Below are 26,157 nucleotides of genomic sequence, written 5' to 3'. Positions count from 1 at the left end.
CACTGCCCACCATACGTTCTCTGATATCTCCTCCCCCATTATCCACCATACGTTCTCTGATATCTCCTCCCCTCACTGTCCACCATACGTTCTCTGATATCCCCCCCCCCCCCCACTGTCCACCATACGTTCTCTGATATCTCCTCCCCCACTGTCCACATTATATATTCTCTGATATCTCTTCTCCTCACTGTCCACCATACGTTCTTTGATATCTCTTCTCCTCACATTACTTTCTCTGATATCTCCTCCCCCCCACTGTCCACCATACGTTCTCTGATATCTCCTCCCCCATTATCCACCATACGTTCTCTGATATGTCCTCCCCCATTATCCACCATACGTTCTCTGATATCTCCTCCCCCACTGTCCACCATACGTTCTCTGATATCTCCTCCCCCATTATCCACCATACGTTCTCTGATATGTCCTCCCCCATTATCCACCATACGTTCTCTGATATCTCCTCCCCCCCACTGTCCACCATACGTTCTCTGATATCTCCTCCCCCACTGTCCACCATACGTTCTCTGATATCTCCTCCCCCCCACTGTCCACCATACGTTCTCTGATATCTCCTCCCCCACTGTCCACCATACGTTCTCTGATATCTCCTCCCCCATTATCCACCATACGTTCTCTGATATCTCCTCCCCCATTATCCACCATACGTTCTCTGATATCTCCTCCCCCCACTGTCCACCATACGTTCTCTGATATCTCCTCCCCCATTATCCACCATACGTTCTCTGATATCTCCTCCCCCCACTGTCCACCATACGTTCTCTGATATCTCCTCCCCCATTATCCACCATACGTTCTCTGATATCTCCTCCCCCACTGTCCACATTATATATTCTCTGATATCTCTTCTCCTCACTGTCCACCATACGTTCTTTGATATCTCTTCTCCTCACATTACTTTCTCTGATATCTCCTCCCCCATTATCCACCATACGTTCTCTGATATCTCCTCCCCCATTATCCACCATACGTTCTCTGATATCTCTTCTCCTCACATTACATTCTCTGAGATCTCTTCTCCCCACATTACATTCTCTGATATCTCTTCTCCCCACATTACATTCTCTGATATCTCTTCTCCCCACATTACATTCTCTGATATCTCTTCTCCTCACATTACATTCTCTGAGATCTCTTCTCCTCACATTACATTCTCTGATATCTCTTCTCCTCACATTACATTCTCTGATATCTCTTCTCCCCACATTACATTCTCTGATATCTCTTCTACTCACATTACATTCTCTGAGATCTCTTCTCCTCACATTACATTCTCTGAGATCTCTTCTCCTCACATTACATTCTCTGAGATCTCTTCTCCTCACATTACATTCTCTGATATCTCTTCTACTCACATTACATTCTCTGATATCTCTTCTCCCCACATTACATTCTCTGATATCTCTTCTCCTCACATTACATTCTCTGATATCTCTTCTCCTCACATTACATTCTCTGATATCTCTTCTCCTCACATTACATTCTCTGATATCTCTTCTCCTCACATTACATTCCCTGATATCTCTTCTCCTCACATTACATTCTCTGATATCTCTTCTCCTCACATTACATTCTCTGATATCTCTTCTCCCCACATTACATTCTCTGATATCTCTTCTACTCACATTACATTCTCTGAGATCTCTTCTCCTCACATTACATTCTCTGAGATCTCTTCTCCTCACATTACATTCTCTGAGATCTCTTCTCCTCACATTACATTCTCTGATATCTCTTCTACTCACATTACATTCTCTGATATCTCTTCTCCCCACATTACATTCTCTGATATCTCTTCTCCTCACATTACATTCTCTGATATCTCTTCTCCTCACATTACATTCTCTGATATCTCTTCTCCCCACATTACATTCTCTGAGATCTCTTCTCCTCACATTACATTCTCTGAGATCTCTTCTCCTCACATTACATTCTCTGATATCTCTTCTCCTCACTCTCCACATTACATTCTCTGATATCTCTTCTCCTCACATTACATTCTCTGAGATCTCTTCTCCTCACATTACATTCTCTGATATCTCTTCTCCTCACTCTCCACATTACATTCTCTGATATCTCTTCTCCCCACATTACATTCTCTGATATCTCTTCTCCTCACATTACATTCTCTGAGATCTCTTCTCCTCACATTACATTCTCTGATATCTCTTCTCCTCACATTACATTCTCTGATATCTCTTCTCCTCACATTACATTCTCTGATATCTCTTCTCCTCACTCTCCACATTACATTCTCTGATATCTCTTCTCCCCACATTACATTCTCTGATATCTCTTCTCCTCACATTACATTCTCTGAGATCTCTTCTCCTCACATTACATTCTCTGATATCTCTTCTCCTCACATTACATTCTCTGATATCTCTTCTCCTCACATTACATTCTCTGAGATCTCTTCTCCTCACATTACATTCTCTGATATCTCTTCTCCTCACATTACATTCTCTGATATCTCTTCTCCCCACATTACATTCTCTGAGATCTCTTCTCCTCACATTACATTCTCTGATATCTCTTCTCCTCACTCTCCACATTACATTCTCTGAGATCTCTTCTCCTCACATTACATTCTCTGAGATCTCTTCTCCTCACATTACATTCTCTGAGATCTCTTCTCCTCACATGAATTTCTCATGATTCTCACCTTCAGATCTCGATGGACGATGTTCTTCTGGTGACAATAATGGACGGCAGATACAATCTGTCAGCATAAGAAATGGAAGAACAAAATTAATATTCCAAAATCCGAAAAAATTCATCCAGAGGATTCACAATGGAACAAATGAGGGATATGATGAGGGACAGGTGAGGATACGATCGGGGACAGGTGAGGGATATGATCGGGGACAGGTGAGAATACGATCGGGGACAGGTGAGGATACGATCGGGGACAGGTGAGGGATATGATCGGGGACAGGTGAGGATATGATCGGGGACAGGTGAGGATACGATCGGGGACAGGTGAGGGATATGATCGGGGACAGGTGAGGGATATGATCGGGGACAGGCGAGGATATGATCGGGGACAGGTGAGGATACGATGGGGGACAGGTGAGGATATGATCGGGGACAGGTGAGGGATATGATCGGGGACAGGTGAGGGATATGATCGGGGACAGGTGAGGGATATGATCGGGGACAGGTGAGGGATATGATCGGGGACAGGTGAGGATACGATCGGGGACAGGTGAGGCTACGATCGGGGACAGGTGAGGATACGATGAGGGACAGGTGAGGATACGATGAGGGACAGGTGAGGGATATGATCGGGGACAGGTGAGGGATATGATCGGGGACAGGTGAGGATACGATCGGGGACAGGTGAGGATACGATCGGGGACAGGTGAGGATACGATGAGGGACAGGTGAGGGATATGATCGGGGACAGGTGAGGATACGATCGGGGACAGGTGAGGATACGATCGGGGACAGGTGAGGATACGATCGGGGACAGGTGAGGATACGATCGGGGACAGGTGAGGATACGATGAGGGACAGGTGAGGGATATGATCGGGGACAGGTGAGGATACGATCGGGGACAGGTGAGGATACGATCGAGGACAGGTGAGGGATATGATCGGGGACAGGTGAGGGATATGATCGGGGACAGGTGAGGATACGATCGGGACAGGTGAGGATATGATCGGGGACAGGTGAGGATACGATCGGGACAGGTGAGGATATGATCGGGGACAGGTGAGGATATGATCGGGGACAGGTGAGGATACGATGAGGGACAGGTGAGGATACGATCGGGGACAGGTGAGGGATATGATCAGGGACAGGTGAGGATATGATCGGGGACAGGTGAGGATGTGATCGGGGACAGGTGAGGATACGATCGGGGACAGGTGAGGATATGATCGGGGACAGGTGAGGATATGATGAGGGACAGGTGAGGATATGATGAGGGACAGGTGAGGGATATGATCGGGGACAGGTGAGGATACGATGAGGGACAGGTGAGGGATATGATCGGGGACAGGTGAGGGATATGATCGGGGACAGGTGAGGGATATGATCGGGGACAGGTGAGGATATGTTCGGGGACAGGTGAGGATACGATGAGGGACAGGTGAGGATACGATGAGGGACAGGTGAGGGATATGATCGGGGACAGGTGAGGGATATGATCGGGGACAGGTGAGGGATATGATCGGGGACAGGTGAGGATATGATCGGGGACAGGCGAGGGATACGATCGGGGACAGGTGAGGATACGATCGGGACAGGTGAGGATACGATCGGGGACAGGTGAGGATATGATCGGGGACAGGTGAGGATACGATCGGGGACAGGCGAGGGATACGATCGGGGACAGGTGAGGATATGATCGGGGACAGGCGAGGGATACGATCGGGGACAGGTGAGGATATGATCGGGGACAGGTGAGGATACGATCGGGGACAGGCGAGGGATACGATCGGGGACAGGTGAGGATACAATCGGGACAGGTGAGGATACGATCGGGACAGGTGAGGATACGATCGGGACAGGTGAGGATACGATCGGGGACAGGTGAGGATATGATCGGGGACAGGTGAGGATACAATTGGGGACAGGTGAGGGATATGATGAGGGACAGGTGAGGATATGATCGGGGACAGGCGAGGGATACGATCGGGGACAGGTGAGGATACAATCGGGACAGGTGAGGATACGATCGGGGACAGGTGAGGATATGATCGGGGACAGGTGAGGATACAATTGGGGACAGGTGAGGGATATGATGAGGGACAGGTGAGGATATGATCGGGGATAGCTCAGGGATATGATCGGGGACAGGCGAGGGATACGATCGGGGACAGGTGAGGATATGATCGGGGACAGGTGAGGATACGATCGGGGACAGGCGAGGGATACGATCGGGGACAGGTGAGGATACAATCGGGACAGGTGAGGATACGATCGGGACAGGTGAGGATACGATCGGGGACAGGTGAGGATATGATCGGGGACAGGTGAGGATACAATTGGGGACAGGTGAGGGATATGATGAGGGACAGGTGAGGATATGATCGGGGATAGCTCAGGGATATGATCGGGGACAGGTGAGGGATATGATGAGGGACAGGTGAGGATATGATCGGGGATAGCTCAGGGATATGATCGGGGACAGGTGAGGGATATGATGAGGGACAGGTGAGGATATGATCGGGGATAGCTCAGGGATATGATCGGGGACAGGTGAGGGATACGATCGGGGACAGGTGAGGATATGATGAGGGACAGGTGAGGATATGATCGGGGACAGGTGAGGGGTATGATCGGGGACAGGTGAGGATACGATCGGGGACAGGTGAGGGGTATGATGAGGGACAGGTGAGGGATATGATCGGGGGACAGGTGAGGATATGATGAGGGATAGGTAAGAGGTCATACTCCCGGGGGTACACCTGCTGGGGGCAGAGTGATGTAGAGCCCACCTATGTCGGGATTATACACCTGGTATACAGGTATATAGAATAGCAGAGGCGGGAGGGTGCCCAGGAACATGCATTGTGAATACACACTGATATGGAGAGATCTGCTCACCTGCCTGAATTTGGCACGAGCCTCTTTCTCTTTCATACGACCGTGAGACACGAGGTAATCAAACACCTCGCCTAAGAGAGAGCATTAGAGAACACCGTTATATACTGACTAGGAAAAAGAGATTCAGAGAGGAGAGGAAGAGGAGAGGAGAGAGAAAGACAGAGGAGAGAAGGGAGAAGAGATGGAAGAGAGGAGATGTGAGAAGAAAAGGAAGAGGAGAGGGAGGTGGAGAGAGAGAAATAGAGAGGAGAGGAGAGAGAAAAATGGAGGAGAGGGAGACAAAGACAAAGAGTGAGGGAGAGGAGAGGAAAAGGAAGAAGAGCAGAGAGAGAGAGAGAAGAGAGAGAGGAGGGGAGAGGGGAGGAGAGAGGAAAGGAGAGTAAAAGGAAGAGGAAGGGAGGAAGGAGAGGGACAGAGAGAAAGGAGAGGAGAGAGAAGCAGAGGGAGGAGGAGGAGAGAGAGAGAGAAAGAGAGAGGAGAGGAGAGGAGAGGAAAATAGGAGAGGAGAGGAGAGGAGAGGAGAGGAAAATAGAAGGGGAGAGAGAGAGGAGACGAGACGAAAGGAAGAGAAAGGTAGGAGAGAGGGGCTGAGAGAGAGGAAAAGGTAGAGGACAGGGGAAAGATGAGAGAGAAAAACATAAGGGAGAAAGAGCAAAGGGAGAAGTGAGAGAAGAGGAGAGAAGAATGAAAAGGGAGAGGAGAGGGACGGAGACAGAGTGCAGAGAGACGAGATGAGAGAGGAGCTGGGTGAAGAGAGCGCAGAGAGAGAGGAGTCAAAGGGAGAGAAGGGAGAGAGATAAAATAGGAGGGAGGGGGAGAGATAGAGAAGAGGAGACAGGAGAGAATATTTGAAGAGGAGATGAGGATGTGGGGGGGGCCTCCATACCTCCACTGGCGTACTCCATGATTAGGTAGAGTGTTTTCTCGGTCTCTATAACCTCGAATAGTTTGACTAGAAGACATAAAGAGAGATTCCTAGGTGAAGGAGACGTTGGGTATGGAGAGGAGCACACACAGCTTCATATACATTTCTTACCAATATTCGGGTGGTTGAGTCCCTTCATTATCCGAACTTCACGAAACAGCTGTGAAGAGATAAATGTAACATTATTTTCTGCAAATATTAGACCCCCCCCCCAACAAAAAAAGAGACCCCTCCATCCCCCAACAAAAAAAGAGACCCCCCCCCCATCCCCCACCACCAGGTTCCACCCTACACACTGCAATACTATCAGATGTAGAGTATAAGGAATCCATTTATCCCACCACAAGACCCAGATACACAATTCCCACCTATCAGCTTATGTACTCTCTATACATCATATCGCAAAACCTTCTCTGTATATCATCCATATATCGCAGGATAAAACCTATAGTGTGTAGAAGGTGTGTTCAGTGTGCGGACCGCACTGTCGCATTACACAGGGAGAGCTCCGCTGTCAGTCCGCCTGCTCTGTATCAGGATTAGAAGCAGAGAGAAGCTGCCATGAAGTTCCAGTGATGGAAACTGGAAGGTCGGATAAAAAGATGAGCTCTCCTCTCCACATCCAATCTCTGTCCAAAGCTTGTACCTCAACCTCCGCAACATCTCCAAACTACGCCCCTTCCTAACCAATGACATCACAAAGCTCCTAATCCACTCCCTGGTCATCTCTCGTCTCGAATACTGCAACTTCCTTCTCATTGGATTACCTTTACATAGGCCATTCCCCCTTCAGTCCATTATGAATGCTGCTGCCAGACTCATCCACCTTACCAACCGTTCAGTGTCCTCCACCCCTCTCTGACAATCCCTCCACTGGCCTCTATTCAGTGTCCTCCACAGCTCTCTACCAATCCCTCCACTGGTCTCTATTCAGTGTCCTCCACCCCTCTCTGCCAATCCCTCAACTGACCTCCATTCAGTGTCCTCCACCCCTCTCTACCAATCCCTCCACTGGTCTCTATTCAGTGTCCTCCACCCCTCACTGCCAATCCCTCAACTGACCTCCATTCAGTGTCCTCCACCCCTCTCTGACAATCCCTCCACTGGCCTCTATTCAGTGTCCTCCACCCCTCACTGCCAATCCCTCCATTGACTTCCATTGAGTGTCCTCCGCCCCTCTCTGACAATCCCTCCACTGACCTCCATTCAGTGTCCTCCACACCTCTCTACCAATCCCTCCACTGACCTCCATTCAGTGTCCTCCACACCTCTCTACCAATCCCTCCACTGACCTCCATTCAGTGTCCTCCACCCCTCACTGCCAATCCCTCCATTGGCTTCCATTGAGTGTCCTCCGCCCCTCTCTGCCAACCCTTCCACTGACCTCTTTTCATTGTCCTCCACCCCTCTTTGCTAATCCCTCCACTGGCGTCTATTCAGTTTCCTCCACCCCTCTCTGCCAATCCCTCCACTGACCTCCATTCAGTGTTCTTTACCCACCTTTGCCAATTTATCCACTAGCCTCCAGTCAGTGTTCTCCACCTCTCTCTGACAATCCCTCCACTGGCCTCCATCCCTCTCTGACAATCCCCCTACTGACTTCCGCTCACCCAACAAATTGAATTCAAAATACTAACAACACCTTACAAACCCATCCACAGCTCTGCCCCCAGCTACATCACTAGCATAGTCTCAACATACCAGCCAAATCATTCCCGTCGTTCCTCCCAAGACCTCTTGCTCTCCAGTTCCCTTGTCACCTCTTCCCATGCTTGCCTTCAGGACTTCTCCCGAGCCTCTCCTATCCTATGGAACTCCCTACCCCAATCTGTCTAACTATCTCTCACTCTGTCCATTTTTAGATGATCCCTGAAAACTTATCTCTTCAGAGAGGCCTACCCTGCCCACACCTAACAACTGTACATTTATTTTCTCCATCAGCTAATCCCCCACAGTTATTCACATTTGTATCACTTGACCCTCCCTCCCAGATTGTAAGCTCTAACGAGCAGGGCACTCTGATTCCTCCTGTATTGAAGCTGGGACCTGTGAAAAAGTGTTCTATGTTTGACTTTCTACTGCTTGTATATTTTCCAGGAAAGTCCAACATTTAGTGGAGAGCCAAGACATGGGGTAATGAAGAGAGCAGACAGCCGAGATGTGGGGGAGAATGAGGAGATCAGAGAGCCGAGACGTGGGGGAGAATGAGGAGATCACAGAGCCGAGATGTGGGGGAGAATGAGGAGATCAGAGAGCCGAGACATTGGGGAGAATGAGGAGATCGGAGAGCGAGGTATAAGGTATGAAAATCTTCTGCTAATACTAACAGAAAACAGGAAGAGTCCCTTTCTCTTTACAGGAAGGATTATGTAGATTGCAAGAGGAACAAGACAGGAAGTGCCAGGAATTTCATCATGGGCCTCCTCTGAATCAACAATAATCACCATTATTGATCCATCCATATTTCATGTAGAGATTCAGTGACACACGACAGTTATCTGCTCCGTAAAAGATTTAATTTTGTTACGAATTGTAATTTTCCAGATCTGGAGCACTGAGCCAGAAGTGAACCCGTGTGACGTGACTCGTCTAGTGAGACTCGCTGTGACTGCGGACTAGGCCAAGGAGGATCAATACAATTCCCGATAAAGCACCATTTCCATCCGCTCTACCACACCGCCGCACACAGCCAACAACGCCATGTGCTCCTCATGACAGGCTGACCTCTAGCCGAGTCTGCAGAGGAGAAACAACACGAGGACTCAAATACCAACCAATATAAACAATGTAACCACAAAGCAGTCCCACCAGCAGGTCATCTATGGGTCCCGCTGTGAATGTGGTCCCTGTGACTGATCACCCCAGAGGCCTAGTCCTGCTTCCCTTGTCAGCCCTAATAATTCTCCTCAACAATTTCCCTTAAATCCTATTCAGAGAACAGAAAGCACAACAACTCCTACAATACAATCCAGGAATAAACAGAAGACTCAGAGCCTGAATTCTAATGACAAACACGTTCATGATGGTCACCTATCAACCTATTATCAAACCTGGCAGACACTGAATTCTGTATGACCTAACCTGGAGAAGGCATATTTATAACAGACACCTACCTCTGTATGACCAAACCTAGAGGAGTCATATTCATAAGGGACATCTATCTCTATATGGCCAAACCTTGAGATGAATTATTCATTATGGACACCAATCTGCTTATATTCAAACCTGGAGAAGACATCTTCATAATGAACATCTATTTCATATGGCCAAACTTGACATATTCCGTATAGTCAAACCTGGCACATTCATAAGAGACACCCCCCTCTGTATGGCCAAACCTAGAGAAGGTATATTTTTAACAGACACCTACTGTATCTCTGTATATCCAAACCTGGAGGAGTCATATTCATAATGGACACCCATCTCTATATGGACAAACCTGGAAGAGACATATTCCTAACAGACACCTATCTCCATGTGGCCAAACCTGGAGGAGACATATTCATAATGGACACCTATATCCATATGGCCAAACCTGGAAGAGACATATTCATAACGGACACTTATCACTGTATATCTAAGCCTGGAGAAGTCATACTCAAAATCAACACCTAACTCATATGGCTAAACCTGGAGATGACATATTGGTAATAGACACCTACAGTATCTCCGTATGGCTAAGCCTGGAGATGACATATTTATAAGGAACATCTGATTCATATGTCCAAACTTTGAGATGACATATTTGTAACAGACACCTATCTCTGTATTGTCAAACTGGAGAAGACATATTCATTATGGTACCTATCTCCGTATATCCAAACCTGGAGAAAAACATATTTGTACCATAAGTCTACCTCTGTATGGCCAATCCTAGAGAGGACATGTGCATAACGGACAGCTGTCTCCATATAGCCAAACCTAGAGAAGATATACTCAGAATGAACACCCATCTTTGTATTGTCAAACCTGGAGAAGACATATTTATAATGGACACCTATCTCCTTATATCCAAACTGGGAGCTGTTATATTCATAACAGATATCTATCTCCGTATATCCAAACCTGGAGAAGTCATATTCATAGCGAACACCTGTCTCATATGGCCAAACTTGGAGAAGACATATTCCGTATAGTCAAACCTGGAGAAGACATATTCCGTATAGTCAAACCTGGAGAAGGCATATTAATAAGGGACACCTCTCGCTGTATGGCCGAACCTAGAGAAGGAATATTTTTAACAGACACCTATCTCTGTATATCCAAACCTGGAGGAGTCATATTCCTAATGGACACCCATCTCCATATGGCCAAACCTGAAAATGACATATTCATAACGGACACTTATCTCTGTATGTCTAAGCCTGGAGAAGTCATACTCATAACCAACACCTGACTCATATGGCTAAAGCTGGAGGTGACCTATTGGTAATAAACACCTATCTCTGTATGGCCAAACCTGGAGGAGACATATTCATACCAGAAGTCTATCTCTGTATGGCCAATCCTAGGGAGGACATATGCATAATGGACACCTGTCTCCCACATAGCCAAACCTGGAGAAGATATACTCAGAATGAACACCTAGCTCTGTATTGCCAAACCTGGAGAAGACACTTCCATACTAGACACCCATCTCTATTGGGCCAAATAGATAAAATCCATTTATGAAGGACACCTGAGTTCATATTACCAATCCTGGAAGAAACACATTCAGGATGAATACCTGTGTATTGCCATAGAATTGCCATGGAAAAGATGGGCAGAGAGAAGCATTGGGAACTACATGGCAAAGAGTAGGCAGGACTATGGGAAGGAATAAAAGGACACAGCATGAGCCTTATAGAGAGGTGCACCATGGGAGAGTATGGGATGTGTACAGAGGTACAACTTGGCAAAGAATAGGAAGAGAGGAATTATGGGAAGGCCGCAGCATTGACTGAGACCGATAGAGAGGTGCACTAGGGGAGGGAAGGGTAAAGTGGTGCACTATGGGAAAGCTGCACTATTGGTGAGACTGGTAGAGAGGTGCACCATGGGAAGGATGGTTAGAGTTTTGAAACATGGGAGGAATGAGCAGCGATATGCCCCATGGAAAGGATGGGCAGAGAAATAGATCATGTATGAGGGTAGATTTGATTTAAATCACTAGTAAAAAGACTTGATTTAAATCATAATTTTTAAAGAACAACTGTCATCTCTGTCCTGCAGTGGCTCCTCCTTTGATCCGCTGTTGTCTCACTGACAGCCCCATTCACTTTAATTGGACGGCTGGTGATGGGGCGGTGACACAACAAGGTGAGGGATGTGGCGGCGGCAGGTGAGTGGACGCCCGCTAACAGGCACTGCCATGATGGATCTGAAGTGACAGGAGCTCTTTAAATGTAAGGACTTGTTCTCACTGGTAGTTAGAATTTTTAATATTTACAAACAAAATGAAGGTTTCCTATTTAGAATAATAAGCTGTCAGGTTAGACAGAACCGATTCAATCATACAGTTTGTAGTGTACATAGAGGAATATTCCTGAACTTTGTTTTATCTCATGATTACTGTGAAATTGTGTAAATGCATCAATGCAGTGCATGTTATCTCAGCTTGCAGAGCTTGGGTTCATTGAGTGAGTTTACCAAAAATGTAAATATTGCAGAATATACAGCCTCATGCTACATAACAAAGCTCTATTTCATGCTGAATAAACTAAATTATTCATATATCTTAATTGGAAAACTATATTTAGATTTTTACTCCAAAGGCATTTTATTTAAATAAATTTGATAAAAAAAATAAAAAATCTTTAAATAAAAAATAAAAAAATCAGATTTTTTTTTTTTAATCATTGATTTATATCCACACTGCTATGTATTAGGCTAGCAGAGAGGTGCGCCATGGGAAGGAAGGGTAGAGAGGCGCACCATGAGAGGGAAGGGTAGAGAGGTGCACCATGGGAAGGAAGGGTAGAGAGGCGCACCATGGGAGGGAAGGGTAGAGAGGCGCACCATGAGAGGGAAGGGTAGAGAGGCGCACCATGGGAGGGAAGGGTAGAGAGGCGCACCATGGGAGGGAAGGGTAGAGAGGCGCACCATGGGAGGAAAGGGTAGAGAGGCGCACCATGGGAGGGAAGGGTAGAGAGGCGCACCATGGCAGGGAAGGGTAGAGAGGCGCACCATGGGAGGGAAGGGTAGAGAGGCGCACCATGGGAGGGAAGGGTAGAGAGGCGCACCATGGGAGGAAAGGGTAGAGAGGCGCACCATGGGAGGGAAGGGTAGAGAGGAGCACCATGGGAGGAAAGGGTAGATAGGCGCACCATGGGAGGGAAGGGCAGAGAGGAGCACCATGGGAGGGAAGGGTAGAGAGGCGCACCATGGGAGGGAAGGGTAGAGAGGAGCACCATGGGAGGGAAGGGTAGAGAGGAGCACCATGGGAGGGAAGGGTAGAGAGGCGCACCATGGGAGGAAAGGGTAGAGAGGAGCACCATGGGAGGGAAGGGTAGAGAGGCGCACCATGGGAGGGAAGGGTAGAGAGGAGCACCATGGGAGGAAAGGGTAGATAGGCGCACCATGGGAGGGAAGGGTATAGAGGAGCACCATGGGAGGGAAGGGTAGATAGGCGCACCATGAGAGGGAAGGGTAGAGAGGAGCACCATGGGAGGGAAGGGTAGAGAGGCGGACCATGGGAGGAAAGGGTAGAGAGGCGCACCATGGGAGGGAAGGGTAGAGAGGCGCACCATGGGAGGGAAGGGTAGAGAGGAGCACCATGGGAGGAAAGGGTAGAGAGGAGCACCATGGGAGGAAAGGGTAGAGAGGCGCACCATGGGAGGGAAGGGTAGAGAGGCGCACCATGGGAGGGAAGGGTAGAGAGGTGCACCATGGGAGGGAAGGGTAGAAAGGTGCACCATGGGAGGGAAGGATAGAGAGTTGCACTATGGGAGGGAAGGATAGAGAATGAAATATGGGAGGGAAGGATAAAGAAATGTAATATGGGAGGGAAGGCCAGAGAGCTGCAATATGGGAGGGAAGGATAGAGAGTTGCACTATGGGAGGGAAGGATAGAGAGTTGCACTATGGGAGGGAAGGATAGATAATGAAATATGGGAGGGAAGGCCAGAGAGCTGCAATATGGGAGGGAAGGATATAGAGTGCAGCATAGGAGTAATAGACATAAAATTGTATCGAGAGAAAATTGGGTAAGGTGGTGCACCATGGGAGGAATGGGTATAGAGATATGTTCCTTGGGAATTTGCATGGATCTACTACCTCTGCTCACCAGATCTCTTTCGGACACAGAAACAGCAAAAAAGAAAAACCCGCTCCAGGTGTCTGTTTCCAATGATCTCCTCCCTCTTCAGGGTGGAGACTCTTCAGGGTGTGGCTCAATATGCAACCACATGCAAGAAAAGCAAAACAAAAGTCTGGACGGCCGCACTCCAATGAAAAATGATTCCTTTATTAATGTAAATCCATACAGCAAGGATAAAACCGCTTACGCGTTTTACACCATCAAGACAGGTGCTTATTCATTATGAATAAGCACCTGTCTTGATGGTGTGAAACGCGTTAGCGGTTTTATCCTTGCTGTATGGATTTACATTAATAAAGGAATAATTTTTCACTGGAGTGCGGCCATCCGCGGACTTTTGTTTTGTTTTTCTTGCACCAGATCTCTTTCCATGGATCCACTGTTTCCATTCATCAGATCTCCCGTTCATGGATCTACAACCTCCATTCATCACATCCCAACCTCACGCTGTACTGGTGTGACACCTAGATCTCCATTGATTTCCATCGTCTATTCACCAGATCTCCTGCACATGGACCTACTACCTTCATTCACCAGATCTCCCATACATGGACCTACTACCTTCATTCACCAGATCTCCCATACATGGACCAACTACCTTCATTCACCAGATCTCCTGCCCTTGAATCTACTACCTCCATTCACCAGATCTCCTGTCCATGGATCTACTGTCTTCATTCATCAGCTCCCCAATCCATGGATCTATTACCTCCATTCACCAGATCTCCTGTCCTTGGATCAACTACCTCCATTCACCAGATCTTCTGTCTGAGAATCTACTGCTTCCAGTCACTAGATCTCCCATCTATGGATCTACTGCCTCCATTCTGAGCCTTACACTGTAGTGGTGTAACACCCAGATTTCTTGTTTATTGATCCACTAAATCCATTCACCAGATCTCCTGCCCATGGATCTACTACCTCTATACTCGGTCTCAACTGTAGTAGTGCAACATCAAGATCTCCATAGATCTACTGACTCAATTCACCACATCTCCTGTCCATGGATCTTCTACCTCCATTCTCAGCCTCACACTGTACTGCTGTGACACCCAGATTTCCATGAATCTACTACCTCCAGGCACCATATCTCCCATCCATGGATCTACTACCTCTAGTCACCAAATCTCTCATCCATGTATCTACTACCTCCATTCACTAGATCTCCTATCCATGGATCTACTGTCTCCATTCACCAGATCTCATGTCAATTGATCTACTATTTCCATTACCCGATCTCCCATCCATGGATCTACTACCTCCATTCATTAGCTCTCCTATCCATGGATCTCCTGCCTCCATCCTCAGCCTCATGCTGCATTATTAAAGGTTTCCTCCTCACCATCAGACAATAGACAGGAAACATTACAATTGGCTTTTGTTCTATAAAGCAGCAGAAGGTCTCCGTGCTCAGACATGACACACACCTCGGATCTGGTGTCAGACAAATATGGTCTGAGGTCTCCTCTAATCCCGCATTGTGGATGTCTTCATAGGGAAGGAGTCTATGGGCTACAGATAATCTGGGGGGATGTAGCGGTATCCTGGGGTATCTGTTGTTATTTGGAGATATCAGGGAGGATCTTTAATTATCAGGGGGATCTGGAATTATCAGGGGGGGAATCTGAAGATATCAGGGAGGTTTTGAAGATACTGGGGGGGGGGGGGATCCAAAGGTAACAAGGGGTTCTGAAGATATCATGAGGCTTTTGAAGACAATTGGGGAGGGGGGGGGGTATGAGGGTAATAGGGGGATCTGAAGATATGAGGGGGGTTCTGAGGATACTGAGGGGGCGGATCTGGAACTATCAGGGGGATCTGAAGGTATCAGGGGGATCTGGAATTATCAGAGGGGATCTGAAGGGATCAAGGGAGGATTCTGGAGTTATTAGGGGGATTTTTTATTATCAAAGAGATCTGAAGGTATCAGAAAAAATCTGGAGGTATGAGGGGGGATCTGCATATGTCAGGGGGATCTAAATGTATCAGGGGGGATCTGAAGATATCAGGGGGATCTGAAGATATCAGGAGGGTTTTGAAGATATTGGGGGGAGGGGGAACCTGAACTTATCAGGGGGATCTGAAGATATTGGGGGGTTCTGAGCATACTGGGGGGAGGGTATCTGGAACTATTAGGGGGATCCAAAGGTATCAAGAGGGGATTTTGGAGGTATTGGGGGATCTTAAATTATCAAAGGGATCTGAGGGTATCAGAGAAAAACTGGAGGTATGAGGGGGTATCTGAAGATGTCACGAGGGATCTAAAAGGTATCGGGGGGGGGGGGCATCTGATGGTACCAGGGGAATCTGGGGGGATCAGTAGGGATATCAAGTTATCAGGAGGGATCTACAGTTATCTGGGGTATCTCTAGAGTATCTGGAGGTATCGGGGGGATCTGAATGTAACGGGGGAATAAGGGATCTAGGGTTGCCCCCTCATCCCTTTAAAACCAAACACATATTAATTACACAGGTTCTGGGGTTAATTTAATGCAGGTAAGGCACTAAGTGAATGTAATTACCATCTTAATCAGCCACAGAACCTGTGTAATTTAATATGTGTTTGCTTTTAAAAGGATGAGGTGGCAACCCTAGGGGGATATCAAATTATTAGGGGGCATCTGGAGGTATCTGATAGTATCTGGATAAATATGGAGGCACAGTATCTGGAGGTATTGAGTATCTAGGAAGAAGAGGGGGATACAAATATCGGAAGGTGTGTTGGGGTATCTGGATAAGTATAGGGGGCAGCTGGGGGTGTCTGGGAGTACCTGGTGTATCTGGATGTATCTTGGGGTATCTAGATTTATCTGGAAGTATATGGAAGGATCTAGGGGTATCTGAAAGAATCTGGAAGGACCAGGGGGTATCTGATGTATTTGGAGGGATATGGGGGTATTTGAATGTATATGGAAGGATCTGGGGGTATCTGGATGTATATGGAATGATCTGGGGGTATCTGGAAGGATCTTGGGGTATCTGGATGTATATGGAAGGATCTGGAGTATCTGGAAGGATCTGGGGGTATCTGGATGTATATGGAAGGATCTGGGGGTATCTGGAGGGATCTGGGGATATCTGGGTGCATGTGGAAGGATCTGGGGGTAACCAGAGGGATATGGGAGTATCTGGATGTATATGGAAGGATCTGGAGGTATGAAGGGGGATCTAAAGATGTCAGGAGGGATCTAAAGGTATCAGGAGGATCTGGGGGGATCAGTAGGGATTTCAAGTTATCAGGAGGGATCCAAAATTATCTGGGGTATCTGGAGATATTGGGGGGGGGGGATCTGAGGATATCTGGATGGTTTTGAAGATATTGGGGGGTGGGGGATCTGAGGGTATTAGTGGGATCTGAAGATATCAGTGGGGTTTTGGGGATATTGGGGGGGGGGGTCTGGAACTATCAGGGAGATCCAAAGGTATTAGGGGGATCTTAAATTATCAAAGAGATCTGAAGGTATCAGAGAAAAACTGGAGGTATGAGGGGAGATCTGAAGATGTCAGGAGGGATCTAAAAGGTATCGGGGGGGGGGGCATCTGAAGGTATCAGGGGGATCTTGGGGGATCAGTAGGGATCTCACGTTATCAGGAGGGATCTAAAGTTATCTGTGGTATCCGGAGGTATCAGGGGGATCTGAATGTAACGGGGGGATCTGGAGATATCAGTGAGGTTCTGAGGATATTAGGGAGAAAATCTGGAGGTATGGGGGGGGGGGTCTGAAGATGTCAGGAGGGATCTAAAGGTATTAGGGGAATCTAGGGTTGCCCCCTCATCCCTTTAAAACCAAACACATATTAATTACACAGGTTCTGGGGTTAATTTAATGCAGGTAGGACACTAAGTGAATTTAATTACCATCTTAGTCACAGAACCCGTGTAATTTAATATGTGTTCATTTTAAAGGGATGAGGTGGCAACCCTAGGTGGATCTGAAATTATTAGGGGGCATCTGGAGGTATCTGATAGTATCTGGATAAATATGGAGGCACAGTATCTGGAGGTATTGAGTATCCAGGAAGAAGAGGGGGATACAATTATCTGAAAGTGTGTTGGGATATCTGGATAAGTATAGGGGGCACCTAGGGTGTCTGGGGGTACCTGGTGTATCTGGATGTATCCTGGTGTATCCATATTTATCTGGAAGTATATAGAAGGATCTAGGGGTATCTGGATGCACAGTATCTGGAAGGAACAGGAGGTATCTGATGTATCTGTAGGGATCTGGATGTATATGGAAAGATCTGGGGGGTATCTGGATGTATGTAGAAGGATCTGGGGGTATCTGGGTGCATATGGAAGGATTTGGGAGTATCTGGAAAGACATGGGGGTATCTGGATGTATGTAGAAGGATCTGGGGGTATCTGGGTGTATATGGAAGGATTTGGGAGTATCTGGAAAGACAAGGGGGTATCTGGATGTATATGTAAGGATCTGGGGATATCTCAATGTATATGGAATGATCTGAGGTACCTGGGAGGATCTGGGGGTATCTGGATGTATATGGAAGAATCTGGGGGTATCTGGAAGGACATGGGGATATCTGGATGTATATGGAAGGATCTGGGGATATCTGAATATATATGGAAGGTTCTGGGGTATCTGGAAGGATCTGGCGGTATCTGGATGTATATGGAAGGATCTGGGGGTATCTGGATGTATATGGAAAGATCTGGGGATATCTGAATGTATATGGAAGGATCTGGGGTATCTGGAAGGATCTGGGGGTATCTGGGTGTATATGGAAGGATCTGGGGGTATCTGGATGTATATTGAGGGATCTGGGGGTATCTGAATGTATATGGAAGGATCTGGGGATATCTGAATGTATATGGAAGGATCTGGGGATATCTGGATGTATATGGAGGGATCTGGGGGTATCTAGATGTATATGGAAGGATCTGGGGGTATCTGGATGTATATGGAAGGATCTGGGGGTATCTGGATGTATATGGAAGGATCTGGGGGTATCTGGGTGTATATAGAGGGATCTGGGGGTATCTGAATGTATATAGAGGGATCTGGGGGTATCTGGATGTATATAGAAGGATCTTGGGGTTATATATGGAAGGTTCTGGGGTATATGGAAGGATCTGGGGGTATCTGGATGTATATGGAGGGATCTGGGGGTATCTGGATGTATATGGAAGGATCTGGGGATATCTGAATGTATATGGAAGGATCTGGGGATATCTGAATATATATGGAAGGTTCTGGGGTATCTGGAAGGATCTGGGGGTATCTGGATGTATATGGAAGGATCTGGGGATATCTGAATGTATATGGAAGGATCTGGGGTATCTGGAAGGATCTGGGGGTATCTGGATGTATATTGAGGGATCTGGGGGTATCTGGGTGTATATGGAAGGATCTGGGGGTATCTGGATGTATATGGAGGGATCTGGGGGTATCTAGATGTATATGGAAGGATCTGGGGGTATCTGGATGTATATGGAAGGATCTGGGGGTATCTGGATGTATATGGAAGGATCTGGGGGTATCTGAATGTATATAGAGGGATCTGGGGGTATCTGGATGTATATAGAAGGATCTTGGGGTATCTGGGTGTATATAGAAGGAATTGGGGGTATCTGGAAGTATATAGAAGGATCTAGGGGTATCTGGATGTATATGGAAGGATCTGGGGGTATCTGGATGTATATGGAGGGATCTGGGGGTATCTGGATGTATATGGAAGGATCTGGGGGTATCTGCATGTATATTGAGGGATCTGGGGGTATCTGAATGTATATAGAGGGATCTGGGGGTATCTGGATGTATATGGAAGGATCTGGGGGTAGCTGGGTGTATATGGAAGGATCTGGGGGTATCTGGATGTATATGGAGGGATCTGGGGATATCTGAATATATATAGAAGGTTCTGGGGTATCTGGAAGGATCTGGGGGTATCTGGATGTATATGGAAGGATCTGGGGATATCTGAATGTATATGGAAGGATCTGGGGTATCTGGAAGGATCTGGGGGTATCTGTGTGTATATGGAAGGATCTGGGGGTATCTGAATGTATATAGAAGAATCTGGGGGTATCTGGATGTATATTGAGGGATCTGGGGGTATCTGGATGTATATGGAAGGATCTGGGGGTATCTGGATGTATATGGAGGGATCTGGGGGTATCTAGATGTATATGGAAGGATCTGGGGGTATCTGGATGTATATGGAGGGATCTGGGGGTATCTGGATGTATATGGAAGGATCTGGGGGTATCTGGGTGTATATAGAGGGATCTGGGGGTATCTGAATGTATATAGAGGGATCTGGGGGTATCTGGATGTATATGGAGGGATATGGGGGTATCTGGATGTATATAGAAGGATCTTAGGGTATCTGGGTGTATATAGAAGGAATTGGGGGTATCTGGAAGTATATAGAAGGATCTAGGGGTATCTGGATGTATATGGAAGTATCTGGGGGTATCTGGATGTATATTGAGGGATCTAGGGGTATCTGAATGTATATAGAGGGATCTGGGGGTATCTGGGTGTATATGGAAGGATCTGGGGGTATCTGGATTTATATGGAAGGATCTGGGGGTATCTGGATGTATATTGAGGGATCTAGGGGTATCTGAATGTATATAGAGGGATCTGGGGGTATCTGGGTGTATATGGAAGGATCTGGGGGTATCTGGATGTATATGGAGGGATCTGGGGGTATCTGGGTGTATATGGAAGGATCTGGGGGTATCTGGATGTATATGGAGGGATCTGGGGGTATCTGGGTGTATATGGAAGGATCTGGGGGTATCTGGATGTATATGGAGGGATCTGGGGGTATCTGGATGTATATGGAAGGATCTGGGGGTATCTGAATGTATATAGAGGGATCTGGGGGTATCTGGATGTATATGGAAGGATCTGGGGGTATCTGGATGTATATGGAGGGATCTGGGGGTATCTGGATGTATATGGAAGGATCTGGGGTATCTAGATGTATATAGAGGGATCTGGGGGTATCTGAATGTATATAGAGGGATCTGGGGGTATCTGGATGTATATGGAAGGATCTGGGGGTATCTGGATGTATATGGAAGGATCTGGGGGTATGTGGATGTATATTGAGGGATCTGGGGGTATCTGGATGTATATGGAGGGATCTGGGGGTATCTGGATGTATATGGAGGGATCTGGGGGTATCTGGATGTATATGGAAGGATCTGGGGGTATCTGGATGTATATGGGGGTATCTGAATGTATATAGAGGGATCTGGGGGTATCTGGATGTATATGGAGGGATCTGGGGGGTATCTGGATGTATATGGAAGGATCTGGGGGTATCTGGATGTGTATATAGAAGGATCTTGGGGTATCTGGGTGTATATAGAGGTATCTGGGAGGATCTGGAGGTATCTGGATGTATATAGAAGGATCTGGGGGTATCTGGATGTATATGGAGGGATCTGGGGGTATCTGGAAGTATATGGAAGGATCTGGGGGTATCTGGATGTATATGGAAGGATCTGGGGGTATCTGGATGTATATGGAAGGATCTGGGGGTATCTAGATGTATGTAGAGGGATCTGGCGGTATTTGGATGTATATAGAGGGATCTGGGGGTATCTGGATGTATATGGAAGGATCTGGGGGTATTTGGATGTATGTAGAGGGATCTGGGGGTATCTGGATGTATATGGAAGGATCTGGGGGTATGTGGATGTATATTGAGGGATCTGGGGGTATCTGGATGTATATGGAGGGATCTGGGGGTATCTGGAAGTATATTGAGGGATCTGGGGGTATCTGGATGTATATGGAAGGATCTGGGGGTATATGGACGTATTTAGAAGGATCTGGGGGTATCTGGATGTATATGGAAGGATCTGGGGGTATCTGGATGTATATGGAAGGATCTGGGGGTATCTGGATGTATATGGAGGGATCTGGGGGTATCTGGATGTATATGGAAGGATCTGGGGGTATCTGGATGTATATGGAGGGATCTGGGGGTATCTGGAAGGATCTGGGGGTATATGGACGTATTTAGAAGGATCTGGGGGTATCTGGATGTATATGGAGGGGTCTGGGGGGTATCTGGATGTATATAGAATGATCTGGGGGTATCTGGATGTATATGGAAGGATCTGGGGGTATTTGGATGTATGTAGAGGGATCTGGGGGTATCTGGATGTATATGGAAGGATCTGGGGGTATCTGGATGTATATGGAAGGATCTGGGGGTATCTGGATGTATATGGAAGGATCTGGGGGTATCTGGATGTATATGGAGGGATCTAGGGGTATCTGGAAGGATCTGGGGGTATTTTGATATATATAGAAGGATCTGGGGGTATCTGGATGTATATAGAAGGATCTGGGGGTATCTGGATGTATATGGAGGGATTTAGGGGTATCTGGAAGGATCTGGGGGTATTTGGATGTATATAGAAGGATCTGGGGGTATCTGGATGTATATTGAGGGATTTGGGGGTATCTGGATGTATATAGAAGGATCTGGGGGTATCTGGATGTATATGGAAGGATCTGGGGGTATTTGGATGTATATATAAGGATCTTGGGGTATCTGGATGTATATGGAGGGATCTTGGGGTATCTGGATTTATCTGGAAGGATCTGGGGGTATCTGGATGTATATGGAAGGATCTGGGAGTATCTGGATGTATGTGGAAGGATCTGGGGGTATCTAGATGTATCTGGAAGGATCTGGGGGTATCTGGAAGGATCTGGGGGTATTTGGATGTATATAGAAGGATCTGGGGGTATTTGGATATATATAGAAGGATTTGGGGTATCTGGATGTATATGGAAGGATCTGGGGGTATCTGGATGTATATGGAAGAATCTGGGGGTATCTGGATGTATATAGAAGGATCTGGGGTATCTGGAAGTATATGGATGGATCTGGGGGTATCTGGATGTATATGGAAGGATCTGGGGTATCTGGATGTATATGGAAGGATCTGGGGGTATCTGGAAGGATCTGGGGGTATCTGGATGTATGCAGAGGGATCGGGGGTATCTGGATGTATATAGAAGGATCTGGGGGTATCTGGATGTATATAGAAGGATCTGGGGTATCTGGATGTATATGGAAGGATCTGGGGGTATCTGGAAGTATATGGAAGGATCTGGGGGTATCTGGATGTATATGGAAGGATCTGGGGTATCTGGAAGGATCTGGGGGTATCTGGATGTATGTAGAGGGATCTGGGGGTATCTGGAAGTATATGGAAGGATCTGGGGGTATCTGGAAGTATATGGAAGGATCGGGGGGTATCTGGATGTATGTAGAGGGATCTGGGGGTATCTGGATGTATATAGAAGGATCTGGGGTATCTGGATGTATATGGAAGGATATGGGGGTATCTGGAAGTATATGGAAGGATCTGGGGGTATCTGGATGTATATGGAAGGATCTGGGGTATCTGGAAGGATCTGGGGGTATCTGGATGTATATGAAAGTATCTGGGGTATCTGGAAGGATTTGGGGGTATCTGGATGTATATCGAAGGATCTGGGGGTATCTGGATGTATATGGAAGGATCTGGGGGTATCTGGATGTATATAGAGGGATCTGGGAGTATCTAGAAGGATCTGGGGTATCTGGAAGGATCTGGGGTTATATGGATGTATATGGAAGGATCTGGGGGTATCTGGAAGGGTCTGGGGGTATCTGGATGTATATGGAAGGATCTGGAAGGATCTGGGGGTATCTGGATGTATATGGAAGGATCTGGGGGTATCTGGAAGGATCTGGGGTTATCTGGATGTATTTGGAAGGATCTGGGGGTATCTGGAAGGATCTGGGGGTATCTGGATGTATATGGAAGGATCTGGGGGTATCTGGATGCATATGGAAGGATCTGGGGGTATCTGGATGTATATAGAGGGATCTGGGAGTATCTGGAAGGATCTGGGGTATCTGGAAGGATCTGGGGTTATCTGGATGTATATGGAAGGATCTGGGGGTATCTGGAAGGATCTGGGGGTATCTGGATGTATTTGGAAGGATCTGGGGGTATCTGGAAGGATCTGGGGTATCTGGACGGATCTGGGGGTATCTGGATGTATTTGGAAGGATCTGGGGGTATCTGGAAGGATCTGGGGTTATCTGGATGTATATGGAAGGATCTGGGGGTATCTGGACGGATCTGGGGGTATCTGGAAGGATCTGGGGGTATCTGGACGGATCTGGGGGTATCTGGATGTATTTGGAAGGATCTGGGGGTATCTGGAAGGATCTGGGGTATCTGGACGGATCTGGGGGTATCTGGATGTATTTGGAAGGATCTGGGGGTATCTGGACGGATCTGGGGGTATCTGGATGTATATGGAAAGATGCGTCCTGATGTCATTTCTGGTTGACGTTGATGATGTCACCGCCGCTGTTAAGGGGCGGGCCCCCAGGAGTTGGCGGCCATTCTACAGGCTTTGGATCCATGTGGCAGACATCCTAGAAACGTTGGACGATCTCCTCTGATTGGTCACACCGGCTGACCTCTTATGTCTCATAGACTTCATTACCGTAGTACATGGTATCTATGGTGTACAATTATTGTCCCGACTACATTGTTGGTTTACTAAGACTGGAGAGGGCAGAATCTGGTGCAGCTGTGCATGGGAGCCAATCAGCTTTCAGGTTTTATTGTCAAAGCTTGATTGAAGAAGCAGAAGTAAGAAGCTGATTGGCTGCCCTCTCCAGTGTTGGTACAATACCAAGTGCTCATCATATCTCTATCAGGTCATTAGAGGAGCACTTTGTGGACCGCGCCTCGTCTCCATACACCTTACAATCCCTGAACATGGAAGATGATGTAATAGTAGCACCTACCTAATCTATCCAATCAGGGAGGTCCTTGTACTGCATTGTTCTGCTTCAAATAAAGCTTTATGTGCCGACATTCCTCTTTAGACACAGAACATGAACGGACACAATCTGTCCTCATATAATCGCAGTGCGGGAAGTATAAGAAGACAATGGCCGGCCTAAGTCTGAACGATCGCTGAATGGGTGACCAATGCCATGTATGAAGTGGGATTGGTCAGGTTTGGAATGAACTAACCAGCACTAAACAGGAGGGGAGGACAGGGGGGGATTTGGGGAACCAAAATCACATAGTAAACAGGTAGTGCCCAAAAACCACCACTAGGTGTCAGCTTACCCCAAAATAGTAACAATCCAATACAGTTCAATACAACACAGAAAACAGACATGAGAGTGGGGTGGAATATACACAGCAGATCTGAGGCAGATTGTAAGATGTGTGGATTCCTGTGATCTGCAATCCTCAGACATTTCACTGCAGTGATTGAGGACTTTGAAGAGCATCTCCAATACATTCTGTGTTCTTGAGGACCATTGGCAAGTCCCACAACCCTTGGCGGTGCATCCACCACCTCTGTATAGCAACTGCAGGTAGGTGATCCTGCGTCTAGCAGGTGCATGTGGGTTAATTAGGTGATCCTGCGTCCAGCAGATGCATGTGGGTTAGGTAGGTGATCCTGCGTCCAGCAGGGGCATTGTGGGTTAGGTAGGTGATCCTGCGTCCAGCAGGGGCATTGTGGATTAGGTAGGTGATCCTGCATCCAGCAGGTGCATGTGGGTTAGGTAGGTGATCCTGCGTCCAGCAGGTGCATGTGGGTTAGGTAGGTGATCCTGCGTCCAGCAGGGGCATTGTGGGTTAGGTAGGTGATCCTGCGTCCAGCAGGTGCTTGTGGGTTAGGTAGGTGATCCTGCGTCCAGCAGGGGCATTGTGGGTTAGGTAGGTGATCCTGCGTCCAGCAGGGGCATTGTGGGTTAGGTAGGTGATCCTGCGTCTAGCAGGGGCATTGTGGGTCAGGTAAGTGATCCTGCATCCAGCAGGTGCGTTGTGGGTCAGGTAGGTGATCCTGCGTCCAGCAGGGGCATTGTGGGTTAGGTAGGTGATACTGCGTCCAGCAGGGGCATTGTGGGTTAGGTAGGTGATCCTGCGTCCAGCAGGGGCATTGTGGGTTAGGTAGGTGATCCTGCGTCCAGCAGGGGCATTGTGGGTTAGGTAGGTGATCCTGCGTCTAGCAGGTGCATGTGGGTTAGGTAGGTGATCCTGCATCTAGCAGGGGCTTTGTGGGTCAGGTAGGTGAACATTTTTGGGTGAGTGGATGTCCTGGTGGGAGATCGGTAGGGATAAGGCGCAGGCTTGTGGAGGGTTCTGGAAAGGTGCGGACGTGTGAATGGCGTTGTTATGACAGCGGAGATTCTCTAGGAATAGAAATGTGACAGATGATGAGAAGATGGCGGGAAGGTGACGGGAAGATGGTGGGAAGGTGATGGGAGGATGACGGAATGGTGAAGGGAAGGTGACGAGGAGATGGAGGGAAGATGACGGAAAGATGA

The 26,157-nt window shown here is 47.4% G+C and overlaps 1 protein-coding gene across 4 annotated transcripts in view; it reads right to left on the bottom strand.

Annotated features, from left to right (window-relative positions):
• Nucleotides 1–26,157, bottom strand: part of MARK4 (microtubule affinity regulating kinase 4) — a 70,645-nt gene that overhangs the window by 28,600 nt on the left and 15,888 nt on the right. For all 4 annotated transcript variants that reach the window (XM_073598057.1, XM_073598058.1, XM_073598059.1 and 1 more), the window contains exons 4-7: nucleotides 6,618–6,666; nucleotides 6,468–6,533; nucleotides 5,582–5,652; nucleotides 2,690–2,746 (exon numbers count right to left, since the gene is read on the bottom strand). In XM_073598057.1, the coding sequence (XP_073454158.1) occupies nucleotides 2,690–2,746; nucleotides 5,582–5,652; nucleotides 6,468–6,533; nucleotides 6,618–6,666 (243 nt within the window). The remainder of the gene's footprint in view (nucleotides 1–2,689; nucleotides 2,747–5,581; nucleotides 5,653–6,467; nucleotides 6,534–6,617; nucleotides 6,667–26,157) is intronic.

This window comes from Aquarana catesbeiana, linkage group LG09 (assembly GCF_042186555.1).
Source record: "Aquarana catesbeiana isolate 2022-GZ linkage group LG09, ASM4218655v1, whole genome shotgun sequence".
NCBI classification, from domain to species: domain Eukaryota; kingdom Metazoa; phylum Chordata; class Amphibia; order Anura; family Ranidae; genus Aquarana; species Aquarana catesbeiana.
Note: the sequence above shows the minus strand (reverse complement) of the source record. Positions and strands in the feature narration are given on the sequence as shown.